Genomic DNA, 21,206 nt, shown 5'->3' on the forward strand with positions numbered 1-21,206 from the left:
AATTAAGTAAATTGACAGAAAAATTAAAATAGGAAAAATAATTTTGAAAAAAACACTATCTAAAAAAAAAAGGCACAAAAATAAAATAAATGAATAGTTATACTCAAGGTCGCTCGATCTTGAAGGATAGACAGTGAATAATAATGTAAGTTTCAGAGCAAAAGAGTGAGAATTTGATTGGTGGGGATAGTTTATAGTTGTGCAGGTAGTGGATGTAAGGGTTGTGGCACTGGCCACCGAGGAAACATAAGGCCAATACAACTGTTGTGTCACTGGCAATGAGTAGGTTATGACTTCCTTGGAACATTCCATTGCTGGAATTGGTATCACTACATAAGGGGACTACTTTGAAGGAGATGGTAACAAAATTTTAATTTATCTTTCCTTAAGGGCCTGATCTTGGAATTTTTTTATCGCATGTTTACACTATTTGTAGTTGATTCTAAATTTTGTCAGATTAACCTCTCACTTTAATAAAAATTATAATTTATTAATTCTTTAATTTAAAGATAAATAAAATTGGATGTTTTATTAAAAATTACCTTATTTTTATAAACAGAATCTCTAAGTACAAAAACTGAATGTTCCTTAATTGTAAATTAAGAATTAATAGCCATAAATAATTTTATTTCTTTCATTATTTATTTTACAGCTGTTATTTGTTATGGAGATTAAATGACCACAGAACCACTCAAAAGTAGTAAAGAATCATGTTAGCAGTACATTGTGCTCATTGTCAGACAGTACTTTATGGATTTTATTTTATATAGCTAGCCAATAAACAACATTGTTGTGTAAAAATATAGCCTTGTCAGCAAACTGGATCCCACATAACTTGATTTTTCAACATAATGAACATCTTAGAGGACAGAATTGTGAAAAAATGGAAGTATATAAATTAAGGATAAAATGCCAACAACCAAAATTCCATTTAATAAACCAGTTTCTATAAAATACTAAGTAAAAAAAATGCTAACTGTATTTTATATTTATTGAGTAAATGCACATATTTGTAGGAACTGTGTATGTTCCAACAGTGTACACTGTTGGAATTTATTGGCTTTGAAGTTAATAAACCTTTGAAGTTAATAAACTTTAATTTTTTTACAGTCATTTGCTATTGGAATGGGAGAAAGTCATTTTAATTTTTTTTACAGTCATTTGCTATTGGAATGGGAGAAAGTCCAGATATATTAGCTGCTCGTCAAGTTGCAAAACATATTGGTACAGAGCATCATGAGATTAATTTCACACCTGCTGATATTGCAGAAGTTTTAGATAACGTCATCTATCACTTGGAAACTGCAGATATTACTACAATAAGAGCTTCCATAGGTAATTTTTAAATGTAAATTACTTCACTTTCACATATATTTCTAATTAAAAAAAAAGAACAGTTGAATTTATTACATCTCTTTTTAAAATCTATTTTGTTATATTTAAATTACATTTTATCATTTTTAAGTTGCGGCTGTGCTAATTGTCTTGTTAATTAGTTTAAATAATATTTACAAACAAACAAAACTGATATCTGGTTGCTTCTTTGCCAGAAGTAATAGCATGCTTGCCTGTACACCAGGATCTTTAGTTCAGTTCTTGGCTATGGTTAAGAAAATTTATGATTTGATGCCAACATAATCACTAATAACTAGTAATTGATGCAATTCAAAAAGAACTAATTAAAAAGAATTTATTTTCTCTTGTAATTAATTAAATAATATCAGAAAATAACAATTAAATTGTGTCTGAAAGAATGATACAGTTATATTTATTCTGCTTTATTTTATTTAAAATAAACTTGCACATTTATAAGTGACTAAATAGTAATGCAATCACAAATGAAAAGAGATAATCAAATAGAACAGATATGACATAAAGATACATTTTGCTTGCTACCAAAACTTATTTTTCTATGTAGTCATCATTTATTTACAGCTACACATTTCTTTCAATGGTGAAACAGTTTATTCATTCCCTCAGTGAAGAATGCTGGCTGTCTTTCTTTGATCCATCACCTCACTGCAATCTTCAGTTCATCACCCATCATGAAAGAAATACCCTTAATATCACTCATTAATTGTAGTTTTTGCATACTGCAAAATTGCAGGGCGCCAAATTTGGTAAGTGTAAAGTAGGTTTAATTTCAACTACTCAAGAGCCTCAGGGGTTGCATGTGATATGTATGGCTGAGAATTATTGTGTTGCGAATTATTGTCTCCATGGATTGTCCAACATAACACTCAGCTGTTTTAATATCAATGTACCACACAGAATTTAGTCAACCCAGCTTCCAAGAAGTCAGTCATCTACAGTTGTTTTAAATCCTAGAATACTGTCAAGAGAGTATTTTTATTTTGCAGAGATATTTTTATTTTGAAATATTTGTGGCTAACTACAGTGGTGGTATTCCATGCTCTTGTTTTTCTTCTGGGTTATAATGAGCACCCAAGTATTGTTTCCTGTCACAATTTTTAAAAAGAAGTTATCTCCTTCGTCATGATAACATTTCAGAAGCTATTCCTTTTATTGTTTGTTCTTTTCTATGAGTTTGCTTGACACCCACTGGAAACACACTGTACTGTAAACCATTCTTGCAGTAATATGTCCTACTCATTCTTTTGATGTGCCTGTGTGGTTGCCAATGCGTTGTTTTTGCAACAGTCATTTGCATCACTTCATCCACCTCCTATTGGTGCTTCTTATCAGTTACAGAAACTGATTGACCATTGCACTTTTTTTTAGAAGCACTGACAGCAGGTGTTGACTCCATAACAATGACAACTATCAGAAAATGAGAAGATGTGGGTCAACAAGTTTTGGAATGTTAGTAGAAGAATTAAACTACAAGATGGCAGCATCTGTCACTATGTGACATTTTGTTCTGTTATTTTCCAATATAAATTACATTTCAGCCACCCTCCTCCCAAGTTATATTTGTTAAGATTGAATTTTAACAAAACAATGTTCAAAAGTATTGCTTAAGCAATCCTAAATTAAACTGATCATTATTAAAGAATAGGTCAATGCTGATAAATTATTAAAAAAAACATTTCACTGTTTATCTATTTCATTTTTTTAAACATGTTTCGCTCATTTAAAAAAAATCATCTTCAGTAAAAGGAAAAATCGTTTATTGTTTTAAATATAAAAAAAAAAATGTAATCTATATAACACTTTTGTTATGCCTGTCAGTTATCTTTGACCATATGAGAACACAATTGGTAAATTAATTAGTATTGTACTTAATATAAAAATCATCATGTAAAATAAATAAATTATTTTAAGAGATGTGTAGAAATTTAAATATTTCATTTTAAGTATATTATCAATAAACTGAATAATTTCATTAATAAGATTTCTCCATGCAATAGCAACAATATCTGCCATCTGAAAATATATCAATATTTTCAGCAAGTCATATTAGACCATAGTTCATATTTTGCAGTTGGGTAATTAGGACATATTTTATTATGAGAGGTGATTGATTTTGTTTGAAAATGATGAAACAAAGGATTTGCACTGTTTTGCATTAAAAGTGCAATAAAGTGGTGAAGGTGATAGAAAAGGCTTTTGGCAAGAATATTATGTAGACATCAAGTGTTTACATATGGTACAGATGTTTTCAAGAAGACAGTGAAAATGACACAAGTGTTGGATGTCCTAACACATCAACAACTGATGAAATATATCATTAAAATATAGGACATTGTGATAGCATTAGAGAAGTTTTTGAAGAGGCGAGTATCCCTTATGGTTCGTGTAAAACAATTTTAAATTGACATTTTAGGTATGAAATTAGTAGCAGCAAAATGTGTTCCAAAACTGTTGAATTTTTGATAAAAGCAACATCACAGAACAATTGTTTGCTGAGAATTTTGATGTTTCAGAGTTTCTAATGTATTGTAACAGTTGACAAAATATGGGTGTATGATTTGATATTGAAATGAAGGACCAATCATCCTAATAGAAGCCAAGTTTGATTCAATGTTAAGGTTCTTATTTCAATTTCATTTTTTTTTCTATTGCAATAGTATCATCCAAGCACGAATTCTTACTTCAACAAACAGTATTACTTAGCAGTTTTATCTCATTTAAGTGAGGCAATGTTAATAAAATGACTACAGAAAAGTATAACAAAATTCTTTTTGATAAAAATTAAAATCATTGTTTTTAAATCACACCTTGTAGAAAGATTGTTATTTTAGTTTTCTGTTTGTTAACTGTTCAAATCATATTTTTATATTAAAAACTGACTGATTAAAATTTTACTGTTTTGGCTTTAGATTCTATACTGTAACATATATCTTTCAGTCAATTTTTTTATTTCTTTTGATATGTTTAAACTTCTAGCATCATTTACATCAGTTGTAGACCTATTTATTTAATAAAACTATCACTGGGATGTCAAATAATTTAAACAGTAAATTTACTTATGTGACAGACAGAAAGGATCTTTTTTGCCTGCAGATGTGGAGAAATAGAAGCAAATGCATTAGTGTTATGAAGGTGACCTCTTTTGATTCTAATCATTGAATACCTAATATTCAAGTACCTTATGTAAATGTAGGGAGAGAAAATTAGTCTAAATACAACCATAGTTTGTCATTAAAATTAGTTGATAACTACATATAGATAACAAAAAAATTGGTAGCAGTATCTATACTGGCTGGGTGCCTTAGTCTAATATTGGTTATAGATGATATGATGCATGATATAGTCACTCATGTAAGCAGTATAGTCATTCCTAAAAAATAAAAGGCATCCTAAATCATGATTGCTAGGGAAGATGAGGAATGAGATGGTTTCCCATTTCCTTCAGTGAGCCAAATATACTGTTGCATATCCAGATGCTATTAGCACAAGCAATCTTTCAATTTGTTCGCCACAGGAACTGACTGTATAAAATACATCATTTCTCTAAATTAAAGGAATTCTACTATTTTATTCTTGTTTTACAAATGATTTATAAATGCCAAACTATAAGCAAAACCAGAATAGAAAATACAAAATAACAAATTAACTTCTATGTACACAATGCATTGCATACATTGACTCCATTTAATGTGGGAAATTTAGCTATTTTTAAAAAATTTTTTAAAAATGAATAAATGGTGTGTATCACAGCTTTCTTTCAAAATCAGGGTTTATGTTTAGAGTGGAGAGGTGCATTAAATCATTGGCATCAAAATTTTATGATTTTCAGACATTCAAGTGTATTAAAAATGTTATTACTCATTTCTCCTCTTTCTGCTTTCCTCCAGAGAGCCCACAAACAAATAGTTTAAAATTAATTGTATGTTACAGGAATGTACCTTATTGCCAAATATATTCAACAGAACACTGATTCTACTGTAATACTTAGTGGAGAAGGAGCTGATGAATTGGCACAAGGTTATATATACTTTAGGGATGCACCAAATGCAGCAGCTGGAGATAAAGAAAGTCACAGATTATTAAATGATATTTACATGTATGATGGACTAAGAGCTGATAGAACCACTTCTGCTCATAGGTTGGAAGTATATCTTTATTATTAATTTTTATCATTTTATTATTCAAAGTTTTAATATCATCAGTGAAAATTAGAGAAATTACATTATTGTCATTTTCTCATTCTGGATTATATTGCTTCACAATAGACTGTAAGCCCATGCAGTTATATAATGCGCAGCAAGTCTCTTAAATCTGTTAGTACATCAAAGCACTTTATATGAACAAACAATTCCTAAAGCTAATGCTGCTACCAGTCAGAAGTACTTTAATTGAAATCCAATAGCAAATTTATTCTATTTTACATTACTGTTGTCCAATATCAAATTTACAAATTATTAGAAATAATCATACCTCAATTAGGAGGTATAATATTCTTTATTCTTTAGGAATAAAGAATAAATTTTCTTTTCATATATTCAAAAATGTCTCTGAAAATAAATTACCTTCCAAACTGAGATCTGTGAACAGTAACAATATCTACTGTTCAAAAGCACAGAACACCTCCCATTGCTTTGTATAGGTCAGCGTTCCTCAACCTGGGGGTCGCAGTGATATGAAAGGAGGCTACAAGATTGGTCTACAACTGTACATACAAAAAATAATGAAATCATTTTATGATAAAATAAATTATTTATGATAAATATTTTACTTATATTTACAAGTACACATTTAAAGAAAATAAATTAATGAAATGGATGCATTTGTTTTTCATTTAAAAGTTTCTCCATGCATGGATCTATGTCAGAAACACACGAAAGCAAATTGCTTTCAAATGATAAACGATGATTCTTATATTTAGTGTTTAGTGTAACCATTGACAAAAAACCATTTTCATGGAGATAAGATGTTATGAAAGAGATTAGTATTTTCAATGCTATCCAAGATGCAAATGCATCTTCTTGCTATCCAAACTGTGGTGATTATAGTGTCTTCTTCATGCAAATTTTTCTCAATTTAATCGGAACTGAATGGAAACATATCAACGTTTTTGCTTTGAAGGTGAATAATCCAGATATCAAGCTTCTTAATGAAAGTATGAACTTTGTCATTCAAATCATATTAAAAATACATCAGCTAAGTAAGCCAGTAGCAACATGCTCTCATTATTCTGTAAAAACATTGAGATTGGCATTTTTTTATCCTGGAAAAATATTATTAATTCATCTTGCAGTTCCAATAACTGCTTTAAAACTTTCTACCGTGATAACCATCTAACTTCTGTATGGAAAAGTAGAGATTTTTGTTCTTTTCGCCCATTTCATCGCATAGTTTAGCAAACAGTCTATTCTGTAATAGTCAGTTTTTAATAAAATTAACATTTTTCACATTTTCAAAGAATTTGTTTGAGATTTTCCAGTTTTTTTTTTTGCAGCAAGAGCATGTCTGTGAAGGAAGCAATGCATTCATTCTGTCTTTGGTATAAGATGATCTTTTAATTTTTTCAGAAATCCATTGTTTTTTCTTGTTGTTGCCTTTGCAGCATCACTACATACTACAGTATATTTTGTTCAATCTATGTTATAGTTTTTAATATTTTCATAAAAAACATCAAAAAGACATTGTCCTGTTGGATGACCAGTTATTGATTTACAAAACCACATATTTTATTTGATTAATCTGTCCCTATCGCATTCATATACCATGAAACATGAGACCTGATAAATGTTTGCCACATTTATTAATTCATCAAATTGAATACTAAAAGATTCACTTGAACTCACTTGCTGAATTATCTGATTGCAAACATTGGCAGCCATATCATCGATTTGTCTTGATACTGCACCATTAGAAAGTGGAATTTTTTTTCTTCTTGCACAACTGTTAACACACTGACCAAATCAACTGTGACAGGCAATATTAGGTTTTCTGCAATTGTATGAGGGTTGGACAACTTAGTTACTCTTAATGCTACAAGATAAGATGCTTCAAGTGTACTTTTATCAGTATGACATGATTTACAAATAGAAGCTTGATTTCTGAAAGTATGTAATTTTCTTTTGAAAAGTTTCAACGGTTTGCTTTTATGATCTGGATGTTTAGTTTCCAAGTACCACATTAATTTTGATGCTTTCATCAAAGAGGAATTGAAAGCAGTAAACACATTGTGGCTTTCCACAGTTATTTAAATAACTGTCAGTGTACAATCTTGTCTTTTTACAAATTGATTCACTGACTGTAAATAGCTCACTTTATTATTTCACAAATTTATTCATTTTGCATAAGAATCTAATTTAAAAAAAAACAAAAAACAGTTATACCATTTGACTGCACACTAAAAACCCTGAAATGTTATGTTTTTCAATTGTAAAGTACTTTTTATTTTTAAGATTATAACTAGCTAACATAAAATTCTGCATGTTAAAGAAAAAATTAGTATTATTTGGGCATTAGAAGAGAGAACAGGCAAGTTGATGTTTGCCAGAATTTTAATTTGGTACTCAGGAACAATATGGAGCAACAAAAAAAAAAGTCTGAAGTTGCTTCATCAGGAAAACAATAACTGTAAAAAATTTGAGAATTGGTTTATGGTCATCTAGATAAAGCAGTTTTCAGTGGTTTCAGCAGCAGTGGAATTCAAATTCTCTGGTTATCAGCCTGATTTTGAAAAGCGGAATTCTTCACCAGAAAATGCTGTAGAATCTTTCAAAGGTTCCAATGGCTGGTTGTACAAATTTAAAAATCATGACAACCTCACATTTGGCAAAACTAATGATGAAGCAAAAGATTTCAACATTAATATTACTAGTAAATCGCTCAAAAATGAGTTGCCTTGAGAGGAGTTATAAGGTAAAGACAGTTTTAAAGCTCAGTTATCAGTGATACGTAAATATAAAAAGCCTAATATTTTAAAAACATTAAATCATAATCTAAACCAAAATAATAAATATGATCTTCGAAGAAGATAAGAGTGGATAATGAATTAAGAGGCATATTCATAAAGTAAGGGCCGTCGGCTTATATTTAAATATTAGCGGGCCTGAACACAGTTTCACACATGTTGGGCCAGATGGCCCTGCAGTAAAAACAGTAACTGTGTTTTTTGATTCAGTAGTCATTTGCCTGCCAGTGAATACAGATCGAAATATCCGTGACAATCATTTCTCCCACCAGTTGTGAAGTGTATGCTGTGATTTGATTTCTGTGTGCAAAAGGATCTTCAGCTGCTGAAATTCATCGGGAAATGCACTGTGCCTAGTGTATGGACCTACAGTAATGAGTGAAGGAAAGGTTAGACAATGGTGTCGAGACTTTAAATATGGCCACACAGATGTGCATGACAAAGAGCGGAATGGCAGGCCCAGTTTTCAGATCGACGAAATTGTTGAACAAGTGAACCGAAAACTGCGATGTGATTGGTGATAGATGATTAATACTCTGGCTGATGAATTTCTACATCTTGGATGCACCTCTATCTACATGACTGTCACAGATAAAGCTTGGATATCACAAATTGTGTGGAAGTGGGTACCGAAAATGCACACCGACCAACAAAAAGAGCAATAAAAATAGCAAAGTGGATGAGTGCAGAATCAAAACAACAATCAATGCAGTGGCTCCATTCAAGTTGCCCAAAACTGAAAAAGTTTAAGCAGTCTCCATTCTCGAGTCAAAAAATGTTGGCTACCAATTTTTGGGCAAAAGGGCATCATTTTGGTTGATTTCATGGAACTGGATCAACAATTACAGCTGATGTGTACTGTTAAATTAAATACTCATCAAACTGAGATCTGTGATCCAAAATCGACGATGCGGAAAACATCTGGCGCAATCCTCCTTCACGTTAATGCACGTCCTCCCACCGCTGCCTTAACCAAGAAGAAGATTCAAAATTTTCATTGACATTTTGACTAGTTTCAGCGTGACGTCTATACGTATTTATTTTGCATAACTAAAAAAAATTAGCCGTAGGATGTTGAAATTTTGGGTTTAGGCTATTGTAACATCTAGTTGTGCACCTCCCCTTTTGATGCAGTTGACTTGACCAGAAGTGTCCAAAAAAGCCCAAAATCAAAGCAGTAATAAGCCCTCAGTGCTTATTTTCTTTGGTTCCAGTTATAACCAAATAAAATTTTAATTAATGAAATATTTGATCTTACAAGGGGAAGGCATATTGCTTCAAATCCTATTTCATCTCCTTTTTCTAATTTAAATATATTGATTTATTAATAATTATTAACCTCTAATTGTAAAAAAAAAATTAAAATAAATAATAATTCAATAATAACAATAAAAAAAAAGTACGAAAAAATATCAGAAGTTATTAATGAAATAAAATTTTATGTACTTTTCATTTAAAAAAAAAAGTGTATATTTAATTTAATAGGTGTACAAGGATGTGATGTCCACATCAGATTTTTTGTTTGACAGTGTGAGGTTTTGAAAGAAATTTATGAGTACAAAGTAGCAATTAAAGAGTATAAAAGAAAAATTAAAATTCAACTTTGTTCCGTTCCACTTGTGCTGTCGGGTGCTGCTACCTAGCAGGGGCTAGAGGCCCCATGGCAAGCTTGGTCAGGTGATCTGATCACGCCATATCCTACGTCATAATACCGCATAGAGTGGTCATTATGATGTAGCGATCTGATTGTTTCAGCGCCCGAATCCTGCAAAGAGCAGTCGTGTTGCACATTCAGTCCGGATGGACATGTTCAGATGAACGCTTATATTAGTTTTATAGTTACATGTTATTAAGTCATATGTTATTCAGTTTAATTATATGTCAAGTTGTACATTATATGTCTTATTAACTTCAAGTATATGTTTTCGAAATGTCAAGACAACAAGATATTAAATAACAATTCAATAAGCAACTAGGCATTGTTTCAATTCATAACCTATGAAAATACAGTCCAACCTCGCTCTAAAATCTACCACAATGTGTTAATGGTCTTCAGTTGAGATCATTCATAACAAACATATTTGTAGAATATTGAATTAACAAACTGTAAGAAAATGTACATTAAGTAGATGCATACCATTTTAAAAATACAACCTGATGGTTATTCATGCATAGGATGTGCAATGAAGTATTGTTTGGTTATATACAGTGATTGATAATGAAGCATTTCTTTTTTAAAGCAAGTAAAAAGAGGTAGGAATTAATATCATAAAGTAATGTCTGATAGGTTCATTAACATAACTGCATATTTGCTTTAAATATAGATCTTTATGCTCATTTAGTTGGCTGTACTTAATATATATTAAAAAAAAAATGCTTTCATGCTTTAACAGTTTGGAATTGAGGGTACCCTTCCTTGATCTGCAATTCAGTCAATACTATCTGAGTTTACCTGCTGAATTAAGACAGCCGCAGAATGGCGTTGAAAAATTCCTATTACGTTCAGCATTTGATAAAACAAACCTCATTCCAGATTCTATTTTGTGGCGTCATAAAGAAGCATTCAGGTAAGTGCTTCTGCTATTTATTCCTTAAATAAATTTATTCCTTTTGTAATTTTAAATAAAATAAAATTTTTAAATTACTAGTTTAAGACTGAAATTGGAAATTTTGTAAATAAATAAAAGAAAATGTACTATTTTTTTTTTGTTTACCTTTTGTAAAAATACTAGTAAAATTGTTAGTATTTTCAGGTGAAGAGGGCAATGACAAAGTCTATAAAATTTTTAAAGTGGTTTGATATCAAACTTCAGTGAAAAAAATAATTATAAAATTTAACAAAAAAGATAATCCTACCAGAGATATAGACAGAAGGCAGTTATTATAAACTAACTGCTGCTAAATACCTTGTGTGAACTAGTTAACCTGATATGCTTTCACTTAGGTAAGCACATTCATTGTCAGTACATGACCATCATGCTAGAAAGACTGAATAAAGCATTTCCCTTTCTTTATTTTGTTTACAAGATCATTAAAACAAAATATAAAGATTAGCAACTCTTGTGGTTATTGAAAAGTATGAATTTGTAGGAGAAAGAAGTTGTATTGTACTTAAAATTAACTATACACTAGCAATCTGTGATTATTTTACAATATTCTGGTTGTTTTGCTAAAAAAAACAATATTTACTGTTTTTATTATGTGCACAAGTACTGTAAAAATTTCAACTGAAGATTTTGACCACTAATATGTGGTTTTTCAATATCAGCAGTATTGAATAATTTATGAACTTAAGTTTCATCAGCATTGTTCTTGATTCATACACATGCGAATGTGCGCGCACATACACATACAAAATATAGTACTGCTATAGTTAGTTATATGTTAATTGTATTCAATTACCTGTTTAACTATATATAAAGAAATAAGTGTTTTTTTATAAATATAACTTGAAGATCTGTGAATGGTGTAAACCTTGCTCATTTTGTACTGAATTTAACAAAACATTCTGCCCTACAATGAAATTTGAGTAAAAAACCAGTAAATTAGAATAAAATGGAATTGTCAGTCAAATTAATTGTGAAAAATTTTGTCAAAGCCAGAAATAATCTTAATAACAATACGTTAAGCACTGTTTTGTGGGACAAAACAGTCATCACTGACTGATGATTGTTGCACTACAGTGTCTCCATGGATTTTATATTTTTTTATTAGTTTATATTACATTAAAAGTTTTATTTTAACTAAACTAATACAGTTAATATTTATAAAGTTATACCAAGTTAAATGAGTGAGGGTGTTTTTTTAATAGTCCATCAATGCACTTTACTACAGCTGTTAGGTCATCATTTTAGAAAAAAATTTATAAAAAAAATCATAGTACTCAATTCTGCTTAATAGTGAGGAATTTTAGTGCAAAACTTTATAAAAATTTTTAATAAAATTCTGCTGTAACAGCATAAAAACGCCAGAATAGTTAAAATGTAGAGTTAAAAGAAAAACATCAGGTTACTTGATTAAAAAAAATTCCAGAATTATTTTTTTTGGCACAAAGTTTTTTTGTAGCACTTTTACATAATTTAATCACAACTAGTCACCAACCACTGTTGAAATAATAAAAAAAATATTTATCATGTACTTATCCTCATAGTTCTGTGTAGAATTTGTATAAATATTTTACTTATCTAATGAGCAATCAGCAGGATAATTTGGCATAAAAAGACTATGTCTAACATGGGAAACATACATTTCAATTGAAGGTCTAAGTTTTATAACCAAGGACATTCCAAAAACCATACCAAATTCCTGGAAGATAAAAAATGACAACTTAAATAGATGACAGAAACTGTAGAGAGCAGGACATCCAAAAATGAAATTAAATAAAACATGAAAAAATAATAATAAACATTAATTAATAAATAAACAATACATTATATTTATTGACTTCAATAACTGTAATGAATTATTTCCTGATTACTATTATCTTGTGGTTTTTTTTTTCAGTGATGGTGTCACAAGTGTCAAAAAGTCTTTATTCCAAGTAATACAGGAGTTTGTTGATGCTAAAATTCCTAATGATGCAGTAAATACTGCTGCAAAACTTTACCCACATTGTACGCCAAAAACAAAAGAATCAGTTTACTACAGGTAACTAAAAAAAAAGTTAAATGTTTAATCACAATTTTTTTAATTTCATTGTTAAAATTTTGCTATAGATTAATGTTTAAATGTTGGGATTTTATGCAACAATTAGCTTAAAGAATTATGGTTTCTAAGACTAAGTGACTTTTATAGGAATTATCAGTATTTTAAAAGAGACTTTAGTTGTCTCTCCTTGTCAAAGTCTTGTCTTGTACTTTGTGAGTTTTTCGACATGCACCTTCCTCAAAGAGTTCCGTGTAAAGCATTGCATTCTACAAGGCATGTGGCAAAGTAGAGGCACAACTACTGATTGTTAGTTCCCTTTAACAAGCAGTAGTTCACCTTAGTCCTGCTCATGCTCTTTTTAGAGTGAGAGCCTTAATCAGTGTTGTGCAATTGTTTACACTTATGTAATCTATCCAGTGGCGGCTAAGAAGTGACAGGAGGGTCTTCGATTAACCATAGCTTGAGTGTTTATATATTTGTGGGCTTGCATATTGAATTTGTACATAAGTCAGCAAGCAAATAGATAGGTTAATTCATTGAACCTAGGGATTTGATTGGAGAAGATGTTATCATTAGACTGATATTATCAGTGAGATTTGGAAAAAGCCCCATGCAGGGTAAAAGTGAAAAGGTTGTCAAGAAGAGCGAGTTTGGATGGTGGTTCCACCTTGTCCAACAAGAAAAGTCAGACAAATCAGGCAGGTGTATCTATCCAGTTACCTGAAGATGACTTGAAAGGTAAGCTTCTTTAAGGCTGGGGACTGGCAGCTCTGTCCCATTAGTAAACTTATTTGAAGAGAAGTACAAACAGTTGTTAGTTCTTAAGAACCCCCAAAACACTTCTGCGGGGGTATGTAAAAGAGTAGTGCCTAGATTCGTATAGCTTATGGTAGTTTTTCTGCCTTGGCTGAAGGATACGAGGTATTAGCCTCTAAGCCTAGTGAAGCAAAAGAGATTGTAATTAAGAAGACTGTCTCGGATGGAGTACAAATGCTGCACCAAAGTATTAAAAGGTAAACAGTTTAAATGTTTCAGTTGTTATGTTTTTATTTCAAAATTAATAATGATATAATAAACCAAATGCAAGAGATTTTAACTTCCTGTATGAATTAAGCATCAATCTTTTTATTTTTATTAAAATAAAAGCTGATTTCAATCACAGCTATTTTATTAAGTTAAAAGTGATTGACTTTTGTTTCATAGTGGAGGAGACTCCAACCTTTTAATTGTGAGCTAAAGGTTTTGATTCCTGTTTTGACAAATTCAGATCTCGTACAAGGTCATTGAGGTTCTCTTGTGATAGTTAATGTGGTTCACCAGACGAACACGAAGATTCATAGTTTGGATCAACCCTTACGTCCTATCATTATCCTCTACCAAATCGTTGTGCTTTGGTTTTGTAATAATGCCTGCAATATTAATCAGACAAAAGTGACAATCAGTGGCATGGTCTTCTGGTTCCTGCCAAATCATTGGAACAGCAAAGTTCATGTGCTGAGAACTATTTGACCAGCTTGTAAGGAATCTGACACGAATAGCACAACAAATGTGAGGGGCCCAATGTTTGTTTTGGTCACAGACTTTGCAGCCAAAATTAAGCTTGTTTTTTTGATGAGAGGAGTAAAACTACATTTCTGAAATCTAAATATTACCTCACCACAAATTTAGCAAAAGCTGTGGGGGTTACACAATTTCTAGGCATTTTGCAAAATCACAATATACAAATAGTACAAAAAATAATCACTACACATTTTGAATTCAAAAGAGGAAATGTAAATTTAGAATACGTTGTAACTGAGAAATATTTACACTGAACATATCAGCACATATACACAAAAGATGTACAGATGTCAACAGAGTAAACACTGAACACAAACTGGCTATGGCATACATTATAATCAAAACAGATGTTGCTTGTGACATCACTTTGACAAACGATGATGAAAGTCTGTAAGAAAGCCATTTTCTGACTCATTTTAGAATTGCATCATCTATTAGTTATGACAGTTGTAGTGTTCTATGTCACTGCAGATCTTTCATAACAAACCAATCATTTTTAAATGCTTAATCAATACAATTTTTTTATTCATTTATGTGTTATAAATTCCTAATACCATAACATAATTGTATAATCTCTATAAAATGTATAACACTGAACAGGGTGTAACTTGAAGACTGAGGGTGATAGAAAAATTCTGTTAAAATTTTTGAATTCAAGGGTAAAAAATACATGTAGAAACCACATTTACTTGCTGCAAGACAAAATTTTGTATACCATTGTTGTTAACAGCATTTCATTGCTGCAGACCTTATATTCTTTTACCTGCATCAGAATATGTGTATGTTGAATCTACTCATGAATATTAGTTGTTAGTTATCATGAATAACATTAAAGAACATTGTTATTTTTTTTCTAGAAAAATGTTTGAAAAATTTTATTCTGGACAAGCAGAGTGGTTAGTGCCTTATTTTTGGATGCCTAAATGGACTAATGTTTCTGATCCATCTGCACGATTCATTAAGCACTATGCTGCTAAGGATGATGGAAACTAATTATATATTTTTGTCATCAAATAAACGAGTTCAAAAAAAAAATTACCTTACTTATTTTGTCATTAAATTCCTTAATTATATTTCACATTAAATATCAATCATAGAAAAAAGGTTTTAGTGTGTTGAGGATGTTCTAAATTGTATTCATACTGCAGCATCTTCATTATTATATAAAATCTAAAAATAACAAAAAACCTTGCAGCTATTTTTGATGATGGCTTATTAGAAAAGGCTTAAAGTTGAAAGAAGGATTAAATGGAATAAAATGAGATAGGTGACTTACAAAGATTTAACTGTGTACAAAGTACAACTGTGTACATAAGTACATGCCACAAGACCCTAAATATCAGCTGAGGAGTAATTTTTTGTCATGACCTTCTGGAATTGAATTTAAGTGAAATTGCTGATGAACTTCGTACTGAAGGTATTGTAGAAGTGAAACGGCAGATGGAACAGAAGAACCGACACTGTCTCTTATACTGACATTCAGTCTTCCTGTTCCACCAGAGAAGATTAAAGTGGGTTACCTCTCTGTTCGGGTACAACCATTCACACCCAACCCACAGCGATGTTTCAGATGCCAAGGGCATGGTCACACTACAACATCTTGCTCGAGAACAAGCAAACTTTGTTTGCTAAATAATGGATCTCACACATTCATGTCTTTATCATCTGATACTATGTCTAACATCGATCTCTCCGTATGCTCACTGAATTTACTCCCTCAACTTGATTGGTTTGTTTGTAATGACTTTCACAGCAGTGACCACAAACCAATTATTATTGGTTTCGGTGTGGACCACGAGGTTAAGAGTAGACCATGTTGGTGGATTGTTGAAAGGGCAGATTGGAATGGATATCATAAAGCCTTCCAATCACAGTATGACGATGGTGCGAACATCCTTGAGCAATGTTCCTCTTTTACGTCCATGATACTTGAAACTTCCAGCAGATATAAACCACAAACATCAGGTAATCCTAAATGTCTTTCCTTTCCACGGTGGAATGATGATTGCAAATGTGCTATTAAGAATCGATGGCGAGCACTATGCAAATTTAATAATAGACCTACAACTGAACATCTAAATTTGTACCGCAGGGCTAGAGCGGTATGCCGTCGGGTCTTCTTGAACGCCAAGAGGAATTCATGGACGAAATATGTGAACACCATCTCACATACTATTCCCCCGTCTACTGTGTGGAAAAAATCCATGCAATTTTTGGATCACCAAAACAATCTATTCTCGGTCTCATTGATGAAGGAGAACTCCTTTCATCATCTTCGGCTGTGCCAAATACTTTAACAAAATCTTTCCGCTCGGTGTCTCTCACTACATCATATAATAATGATTTTCAAAGGTACAAAGTACAGATAGAGATATTGTCGTTAAACATTGGTGATTCGGTTGGTGAATTGAACACTCCATTCATATTTAAGGAATTGTTACACGCACTTACGAACTCATGTGACACTTCCCCTGGACCAGACAACATTCGTCTTGGTATGCTTTCTTCACACCTTCCTAACTCAACACTACAACATCTTTTGAATATTTACAATGGTTTATTCTATGAACAAGTCTTTCCGCCCGCCTGGTCAGAAGCATTTATTATACCAGTACTAAAGACTGGTAAAGACAAAACCTATCCCTCAAGCTACCACCCTATTTCTTTAACAAGCGTGTTGTGTAAAATAATGGAGAGTATGGTAAACCGCAGGCTTACATGGTTCTTGGAGAAATATGGCTTTCTATCTTCGGAACAGTGTGGTTTCAGACAAGGACGATCTTCTATTGACCATTTAGTGTCAATGGAAACAGCCATACAAAACACCTTCTTAAACCGCCAGCACCTCGTTGCTATCTTCTTCGATATAAAAAAAGACGTATGACACGGCTGCGACGTGGTATTCTTAACACCCTCAAGGGATGGGGAATCAAGAGCAATGTGCTTGCTTTTATTATTATTATATTATTTCTTAAATCACCGAACGTTTTGTGTTCGTGTAGATGATTCACTTTCAGATAGTATCGTCTTGGAGAATGGAGTACCTCAAGGTAGTGTATTAAGTGCCACCTTATTTTCTGTGGCCATAAACAATATTACCAATTGTGTATAGGCTCCTGTCTCATGTTCTCTATTTGTTGACGATTTTGTTATTTACATTGCGAGTCGTTCAACGCCCACAGCAGAGCGACTACTACAGAACACTATATTTTGCCTTGAGGCTTGGTCCAGGACTACTGGTTTCACATTTTCATCCAACAAAACTAAATGTGAAGTCCTCTCGGCTACGAAACCCTTCTATTCCGCAAGTTTTTCTGAACAGAGAGCTTATTGCTATCTCTCCTTACGTCAAGTTTCTAGGTTTGATTTTTGATAGCCGTCTCACTTGGGTCAAACATATAAAGGAATTAAGGACAAAATGTTAAAAACTTTTAGATATGATGCGGGTCCTTAGTAACACCAATTGGGGAGCGGATCGGTCATGTATGCTACGTTTTTACTATTCCCTTGTTCGTTCCCATTTAGATTATGGTTGTGTCACCTAGTCTTCTTCGTCAAACCGTGCTTAAAATGCTAGATGGTGTATATCATGCTTTTCTTCGGCTTACCACAGATGCGTTTAGATCACTTGTAGACCGAGGTGAGCCATCATTTTGGGATAGATGAGACCAGCTTTTGTTATCTTATTTTGCCCGTCTTAAAGGACAGCCAAATCACCCGGCTTTTGACTCAGTTCTTAGAAATCCTAATTTAAGAAAGTATGAGGACCGTCCACGCTGTACTGCACCTGTAGGTGTCCGTACCTGACGTCTGCTGCAGCATATGAATATTGACACTCCATCGTTCTTTCCTTCATATCCGTGCTCATATCCTCCATGGAGAATATACCTTGTAAATTTTACTTTTTACCTTATGATATATGATAAACAATCAACACAACCTACTGTTTTCCGGCAAATGTTTCAGTGTGCCGTCACCAAGACGAACCCAGACGCAGTGATATACACTGATGGATCGAAACAGGACGATACCGTTGGTTGTGCTTTTGTTGTCAATGAAAGAACTTATATGTTTGGCCTACCCGGTATTACGAGTGTGTTCACCGCTGAACTACTTGCTATAAAAAAGCCTCTAAGTATCATTAACCCTAAATATAGAAACATTCTTATTTGCAGTGACTCGTGTAGTGCTCTCCAGGCGTTAGAAAATTTTTATTCCAAACATCCTGTCGTCATTAAAATTTACAATGCAATCGCTGAGTTGAATAATCGCAATACAGAAGTAAGTTTTTGCTGGGTCCCTAGCCACGTAGGGATTCCAGGTAAGGAACAAGCAGATTATGCTATCAAAAAAGCATGTACTCAACCTCCTTTCACCACCTGAGTTACTACCTCTGACTTTATTAATCGTGTAAATTAATCACTGAGAGCATGATGGCAGAGTGACTGGACGACTATAGATTCTGTGTTACCATGGGACTCCTCTTGCAGAAAAACTCGATGTGTGAGTCTTCTGCAGATTGCGAATAGGACATATGAGGATTACACACAAGAACCTAATGTCAGGAGGACACGCACCCCTATGCACACGATGCAACTGCTGCATGACTGTGCACCACATTCTCATAGACTGCATATGTTATGCGGCATTGCGTCGTAAGTTTAATCTACCCAGAAACATCCGTGATATCTTGTACAATGATAAAGAAATTTTGAACCGGATGTTTCTGTTTTTGTGTAGTACTAGGTTACTGCAAAAAATGCAATATTGTGATATATATTTTTTATACTAGAAGAGTTTTTGATAATTTTTTTCCCTTACTTTCAATTTTGATTTTTTTGGTTCTATGTTTTTAATTTTATTATCCGAGTAGGGAGCCTTTTGCACTCCCTATCGGAATTACCTAAGCTTTATATAGTTTCCTTTTTCTATTATTTTAGCTTTTATATTTTAAAGACTCCGTTTGCGATATTAGTTTTGAGTTTTATTTCACTTTTTTAACTTTTGTTTTAACTTAGTTTTAATTTTTTTATTATATAATTTATATTAGTTTTAAACCTTGTTTAGTTTTATTTTTTTACTGTTATTTTACCTTTTTATTAAAGAAAATTCTGGGCGATGATAACACACAGGTGTTTTTTGCGCCCAAACAAATAAAAAAAAAAAAAACTGTACAAAGAACTGAAGAAATATGAAGAGCAGGGAGAAATGTAAGGAAGGAAACTTGTCTATATTATCTGTTGTAGAATTAAACCTAACATAGATCACACAGCTAATAATGAGAGATGAAAACAACTTATAATTGAAAACTACCCAAACATTGCAATGACATTAGTGGGAAAAAAGAAAATTATAAGACATTTTACAAGAGTGTTGCACCTTAACCAGAAAGATTTTTATAATCTCAAAGTAAATATAATACAGATATTCTCAATAATTTAGTTTGGACTAATGATTTTATACTTTATAACTCAGCAAGTAGAGATTTATGGAAGACTGTGAATGTGGAGATAAAAGCAATGTGTTTTACATCTAAAAAACATTTATTAATTAAACTTCTGAAATACTGTGTCTGTAAAACATCTAATACTGTTTTGAAAAATAAGAAAAACTCATTAATACAGAAATCATTATGCACATGGATTAATAATATTTACAACTGTAAGTATGTGATAATACATTTTTTCTTTTGTATTAACTTTTTATTCTGTACTTCATTTTTCCTTATTTAAAGAAATTTCCTGTAAAACTTATTTTCAACTTTTTTCTGATAGCTTGTAAAAATGTGTTTTTGCATAAGTTGTTGGATTTCAATAACCATACGTAACAAACTATGTTTGTTTTCTTTATTGGAGTACCACAAATTAACTTTGTGGTAAAATAATATCATAACACATCCCCCGCCAAAACATAAATCATTAGGTTGTAGGTGCACCGAGTTTAGTCCTACCATCTGTGTCTGTATATAGGCTGTTTTTCGACTGAGTTTGATTGGGGATTCTCAACTTGACCACTTCTCTGCTTATATGTTTTAGGATTCAGAAGAAATCAGTAATTACATGAAGGGCTTCATGTTAAATTCTATTTCCTTATCATTTGATAATTTTTTTAATGTATGTATAAGTATAATGAAAACATTTCAGTGAGTAATTTGGTAAGATTGAAGTATATTTCTGATAACAATTATTACCCAGTTTAAAAGAAATTGAACTTGATAAAAGTTCAGTTTTTACTTTGGTTAGTTAGCATGTATCATATATAGAATTATATCATATTACTATTATTACTAATATGTGTCACATTTATACTGTCACATTTAATGATAATTATAATAATCATTAAAAAATGAAAGATAAATATGTAATTTTAAAATAAATTAATAAATAATTTTCTTAATGAACTATACTAAGAAACTCAAGGAAGTTTTACTTCAAGAATTTTTCCCAATTTTATAAACAAACTCAACAAATGTACTAAATATTATACTAAAGAAAGAATACTAGCAGCGGATGCATTAGTCAATCTATTGCTTATTGAATTTTCAGCTCTAAGGTTTGTAATCAATCATTGTTCAAGAAGAAAAAAAAATAAACAATGAAAGCTTACCCAAAAACCAATTCTGAATATTTTATTAACAATTTTTTATTTATTTCACAAATTAGCTTAA

At 31.7% G+C, this 21,206-nt stretch overlaps 1 protein-coding gene across 5 annotated transcripts in view; it reads left to right on the forward strand.

Moving 5' to 3' along the window:
• The window catches only part of AsnS (asparagine synthetase), a 50,416-nt gene extending 34,842 nt beyond the window's left edge, over nt 1–15,574 (forward strand). For all 5 annotated transcript variants that reach the window (XM_075355138.1, XM_075355139.1, XM_075355140.1 and 2 more), the window contains 5 exons: nt 1,158–1,335; nt 5,305–5,512; nt 10,726–10,899; nt 12,836–12,979; nt 15,397–15,574. In XM_075355138.1, the coding sequence (XP_075211253.1) occupies nt 1,158–1,335; nt 5,305–5,512; nt 10,726–10,899; nt 12,836–12,979; nt 15,397–15,532 (840 nt within the window). In that variant the 3' untranslated portion in view covers nt 15,533–15,574. The remainder of the gene's footprint in view (nt 1–1,157; nt 1,336–5,304; nt 5,513–10,725; nt 10,900–12,835; nt 12,980–15,396) is intronic.
• Nucleotides 15,575–21,206: the final 5,632 nt, after the last annotated feature.

Source organism: Lycorma delicatula, chromosome 2 (genome assembly GCF_047948215.1).
Source record: "Lycorma delicatula isolate Av1 chromosome 2, ASM4794821v1, whole genome shotgun sequence".
NCBI classification, from domain to species: Eukaryota; Metazoa; Arthropoda; class Insecta; order Hemiptera; family Fulgoridae; genus Lycorma; species Lycorma delicatula.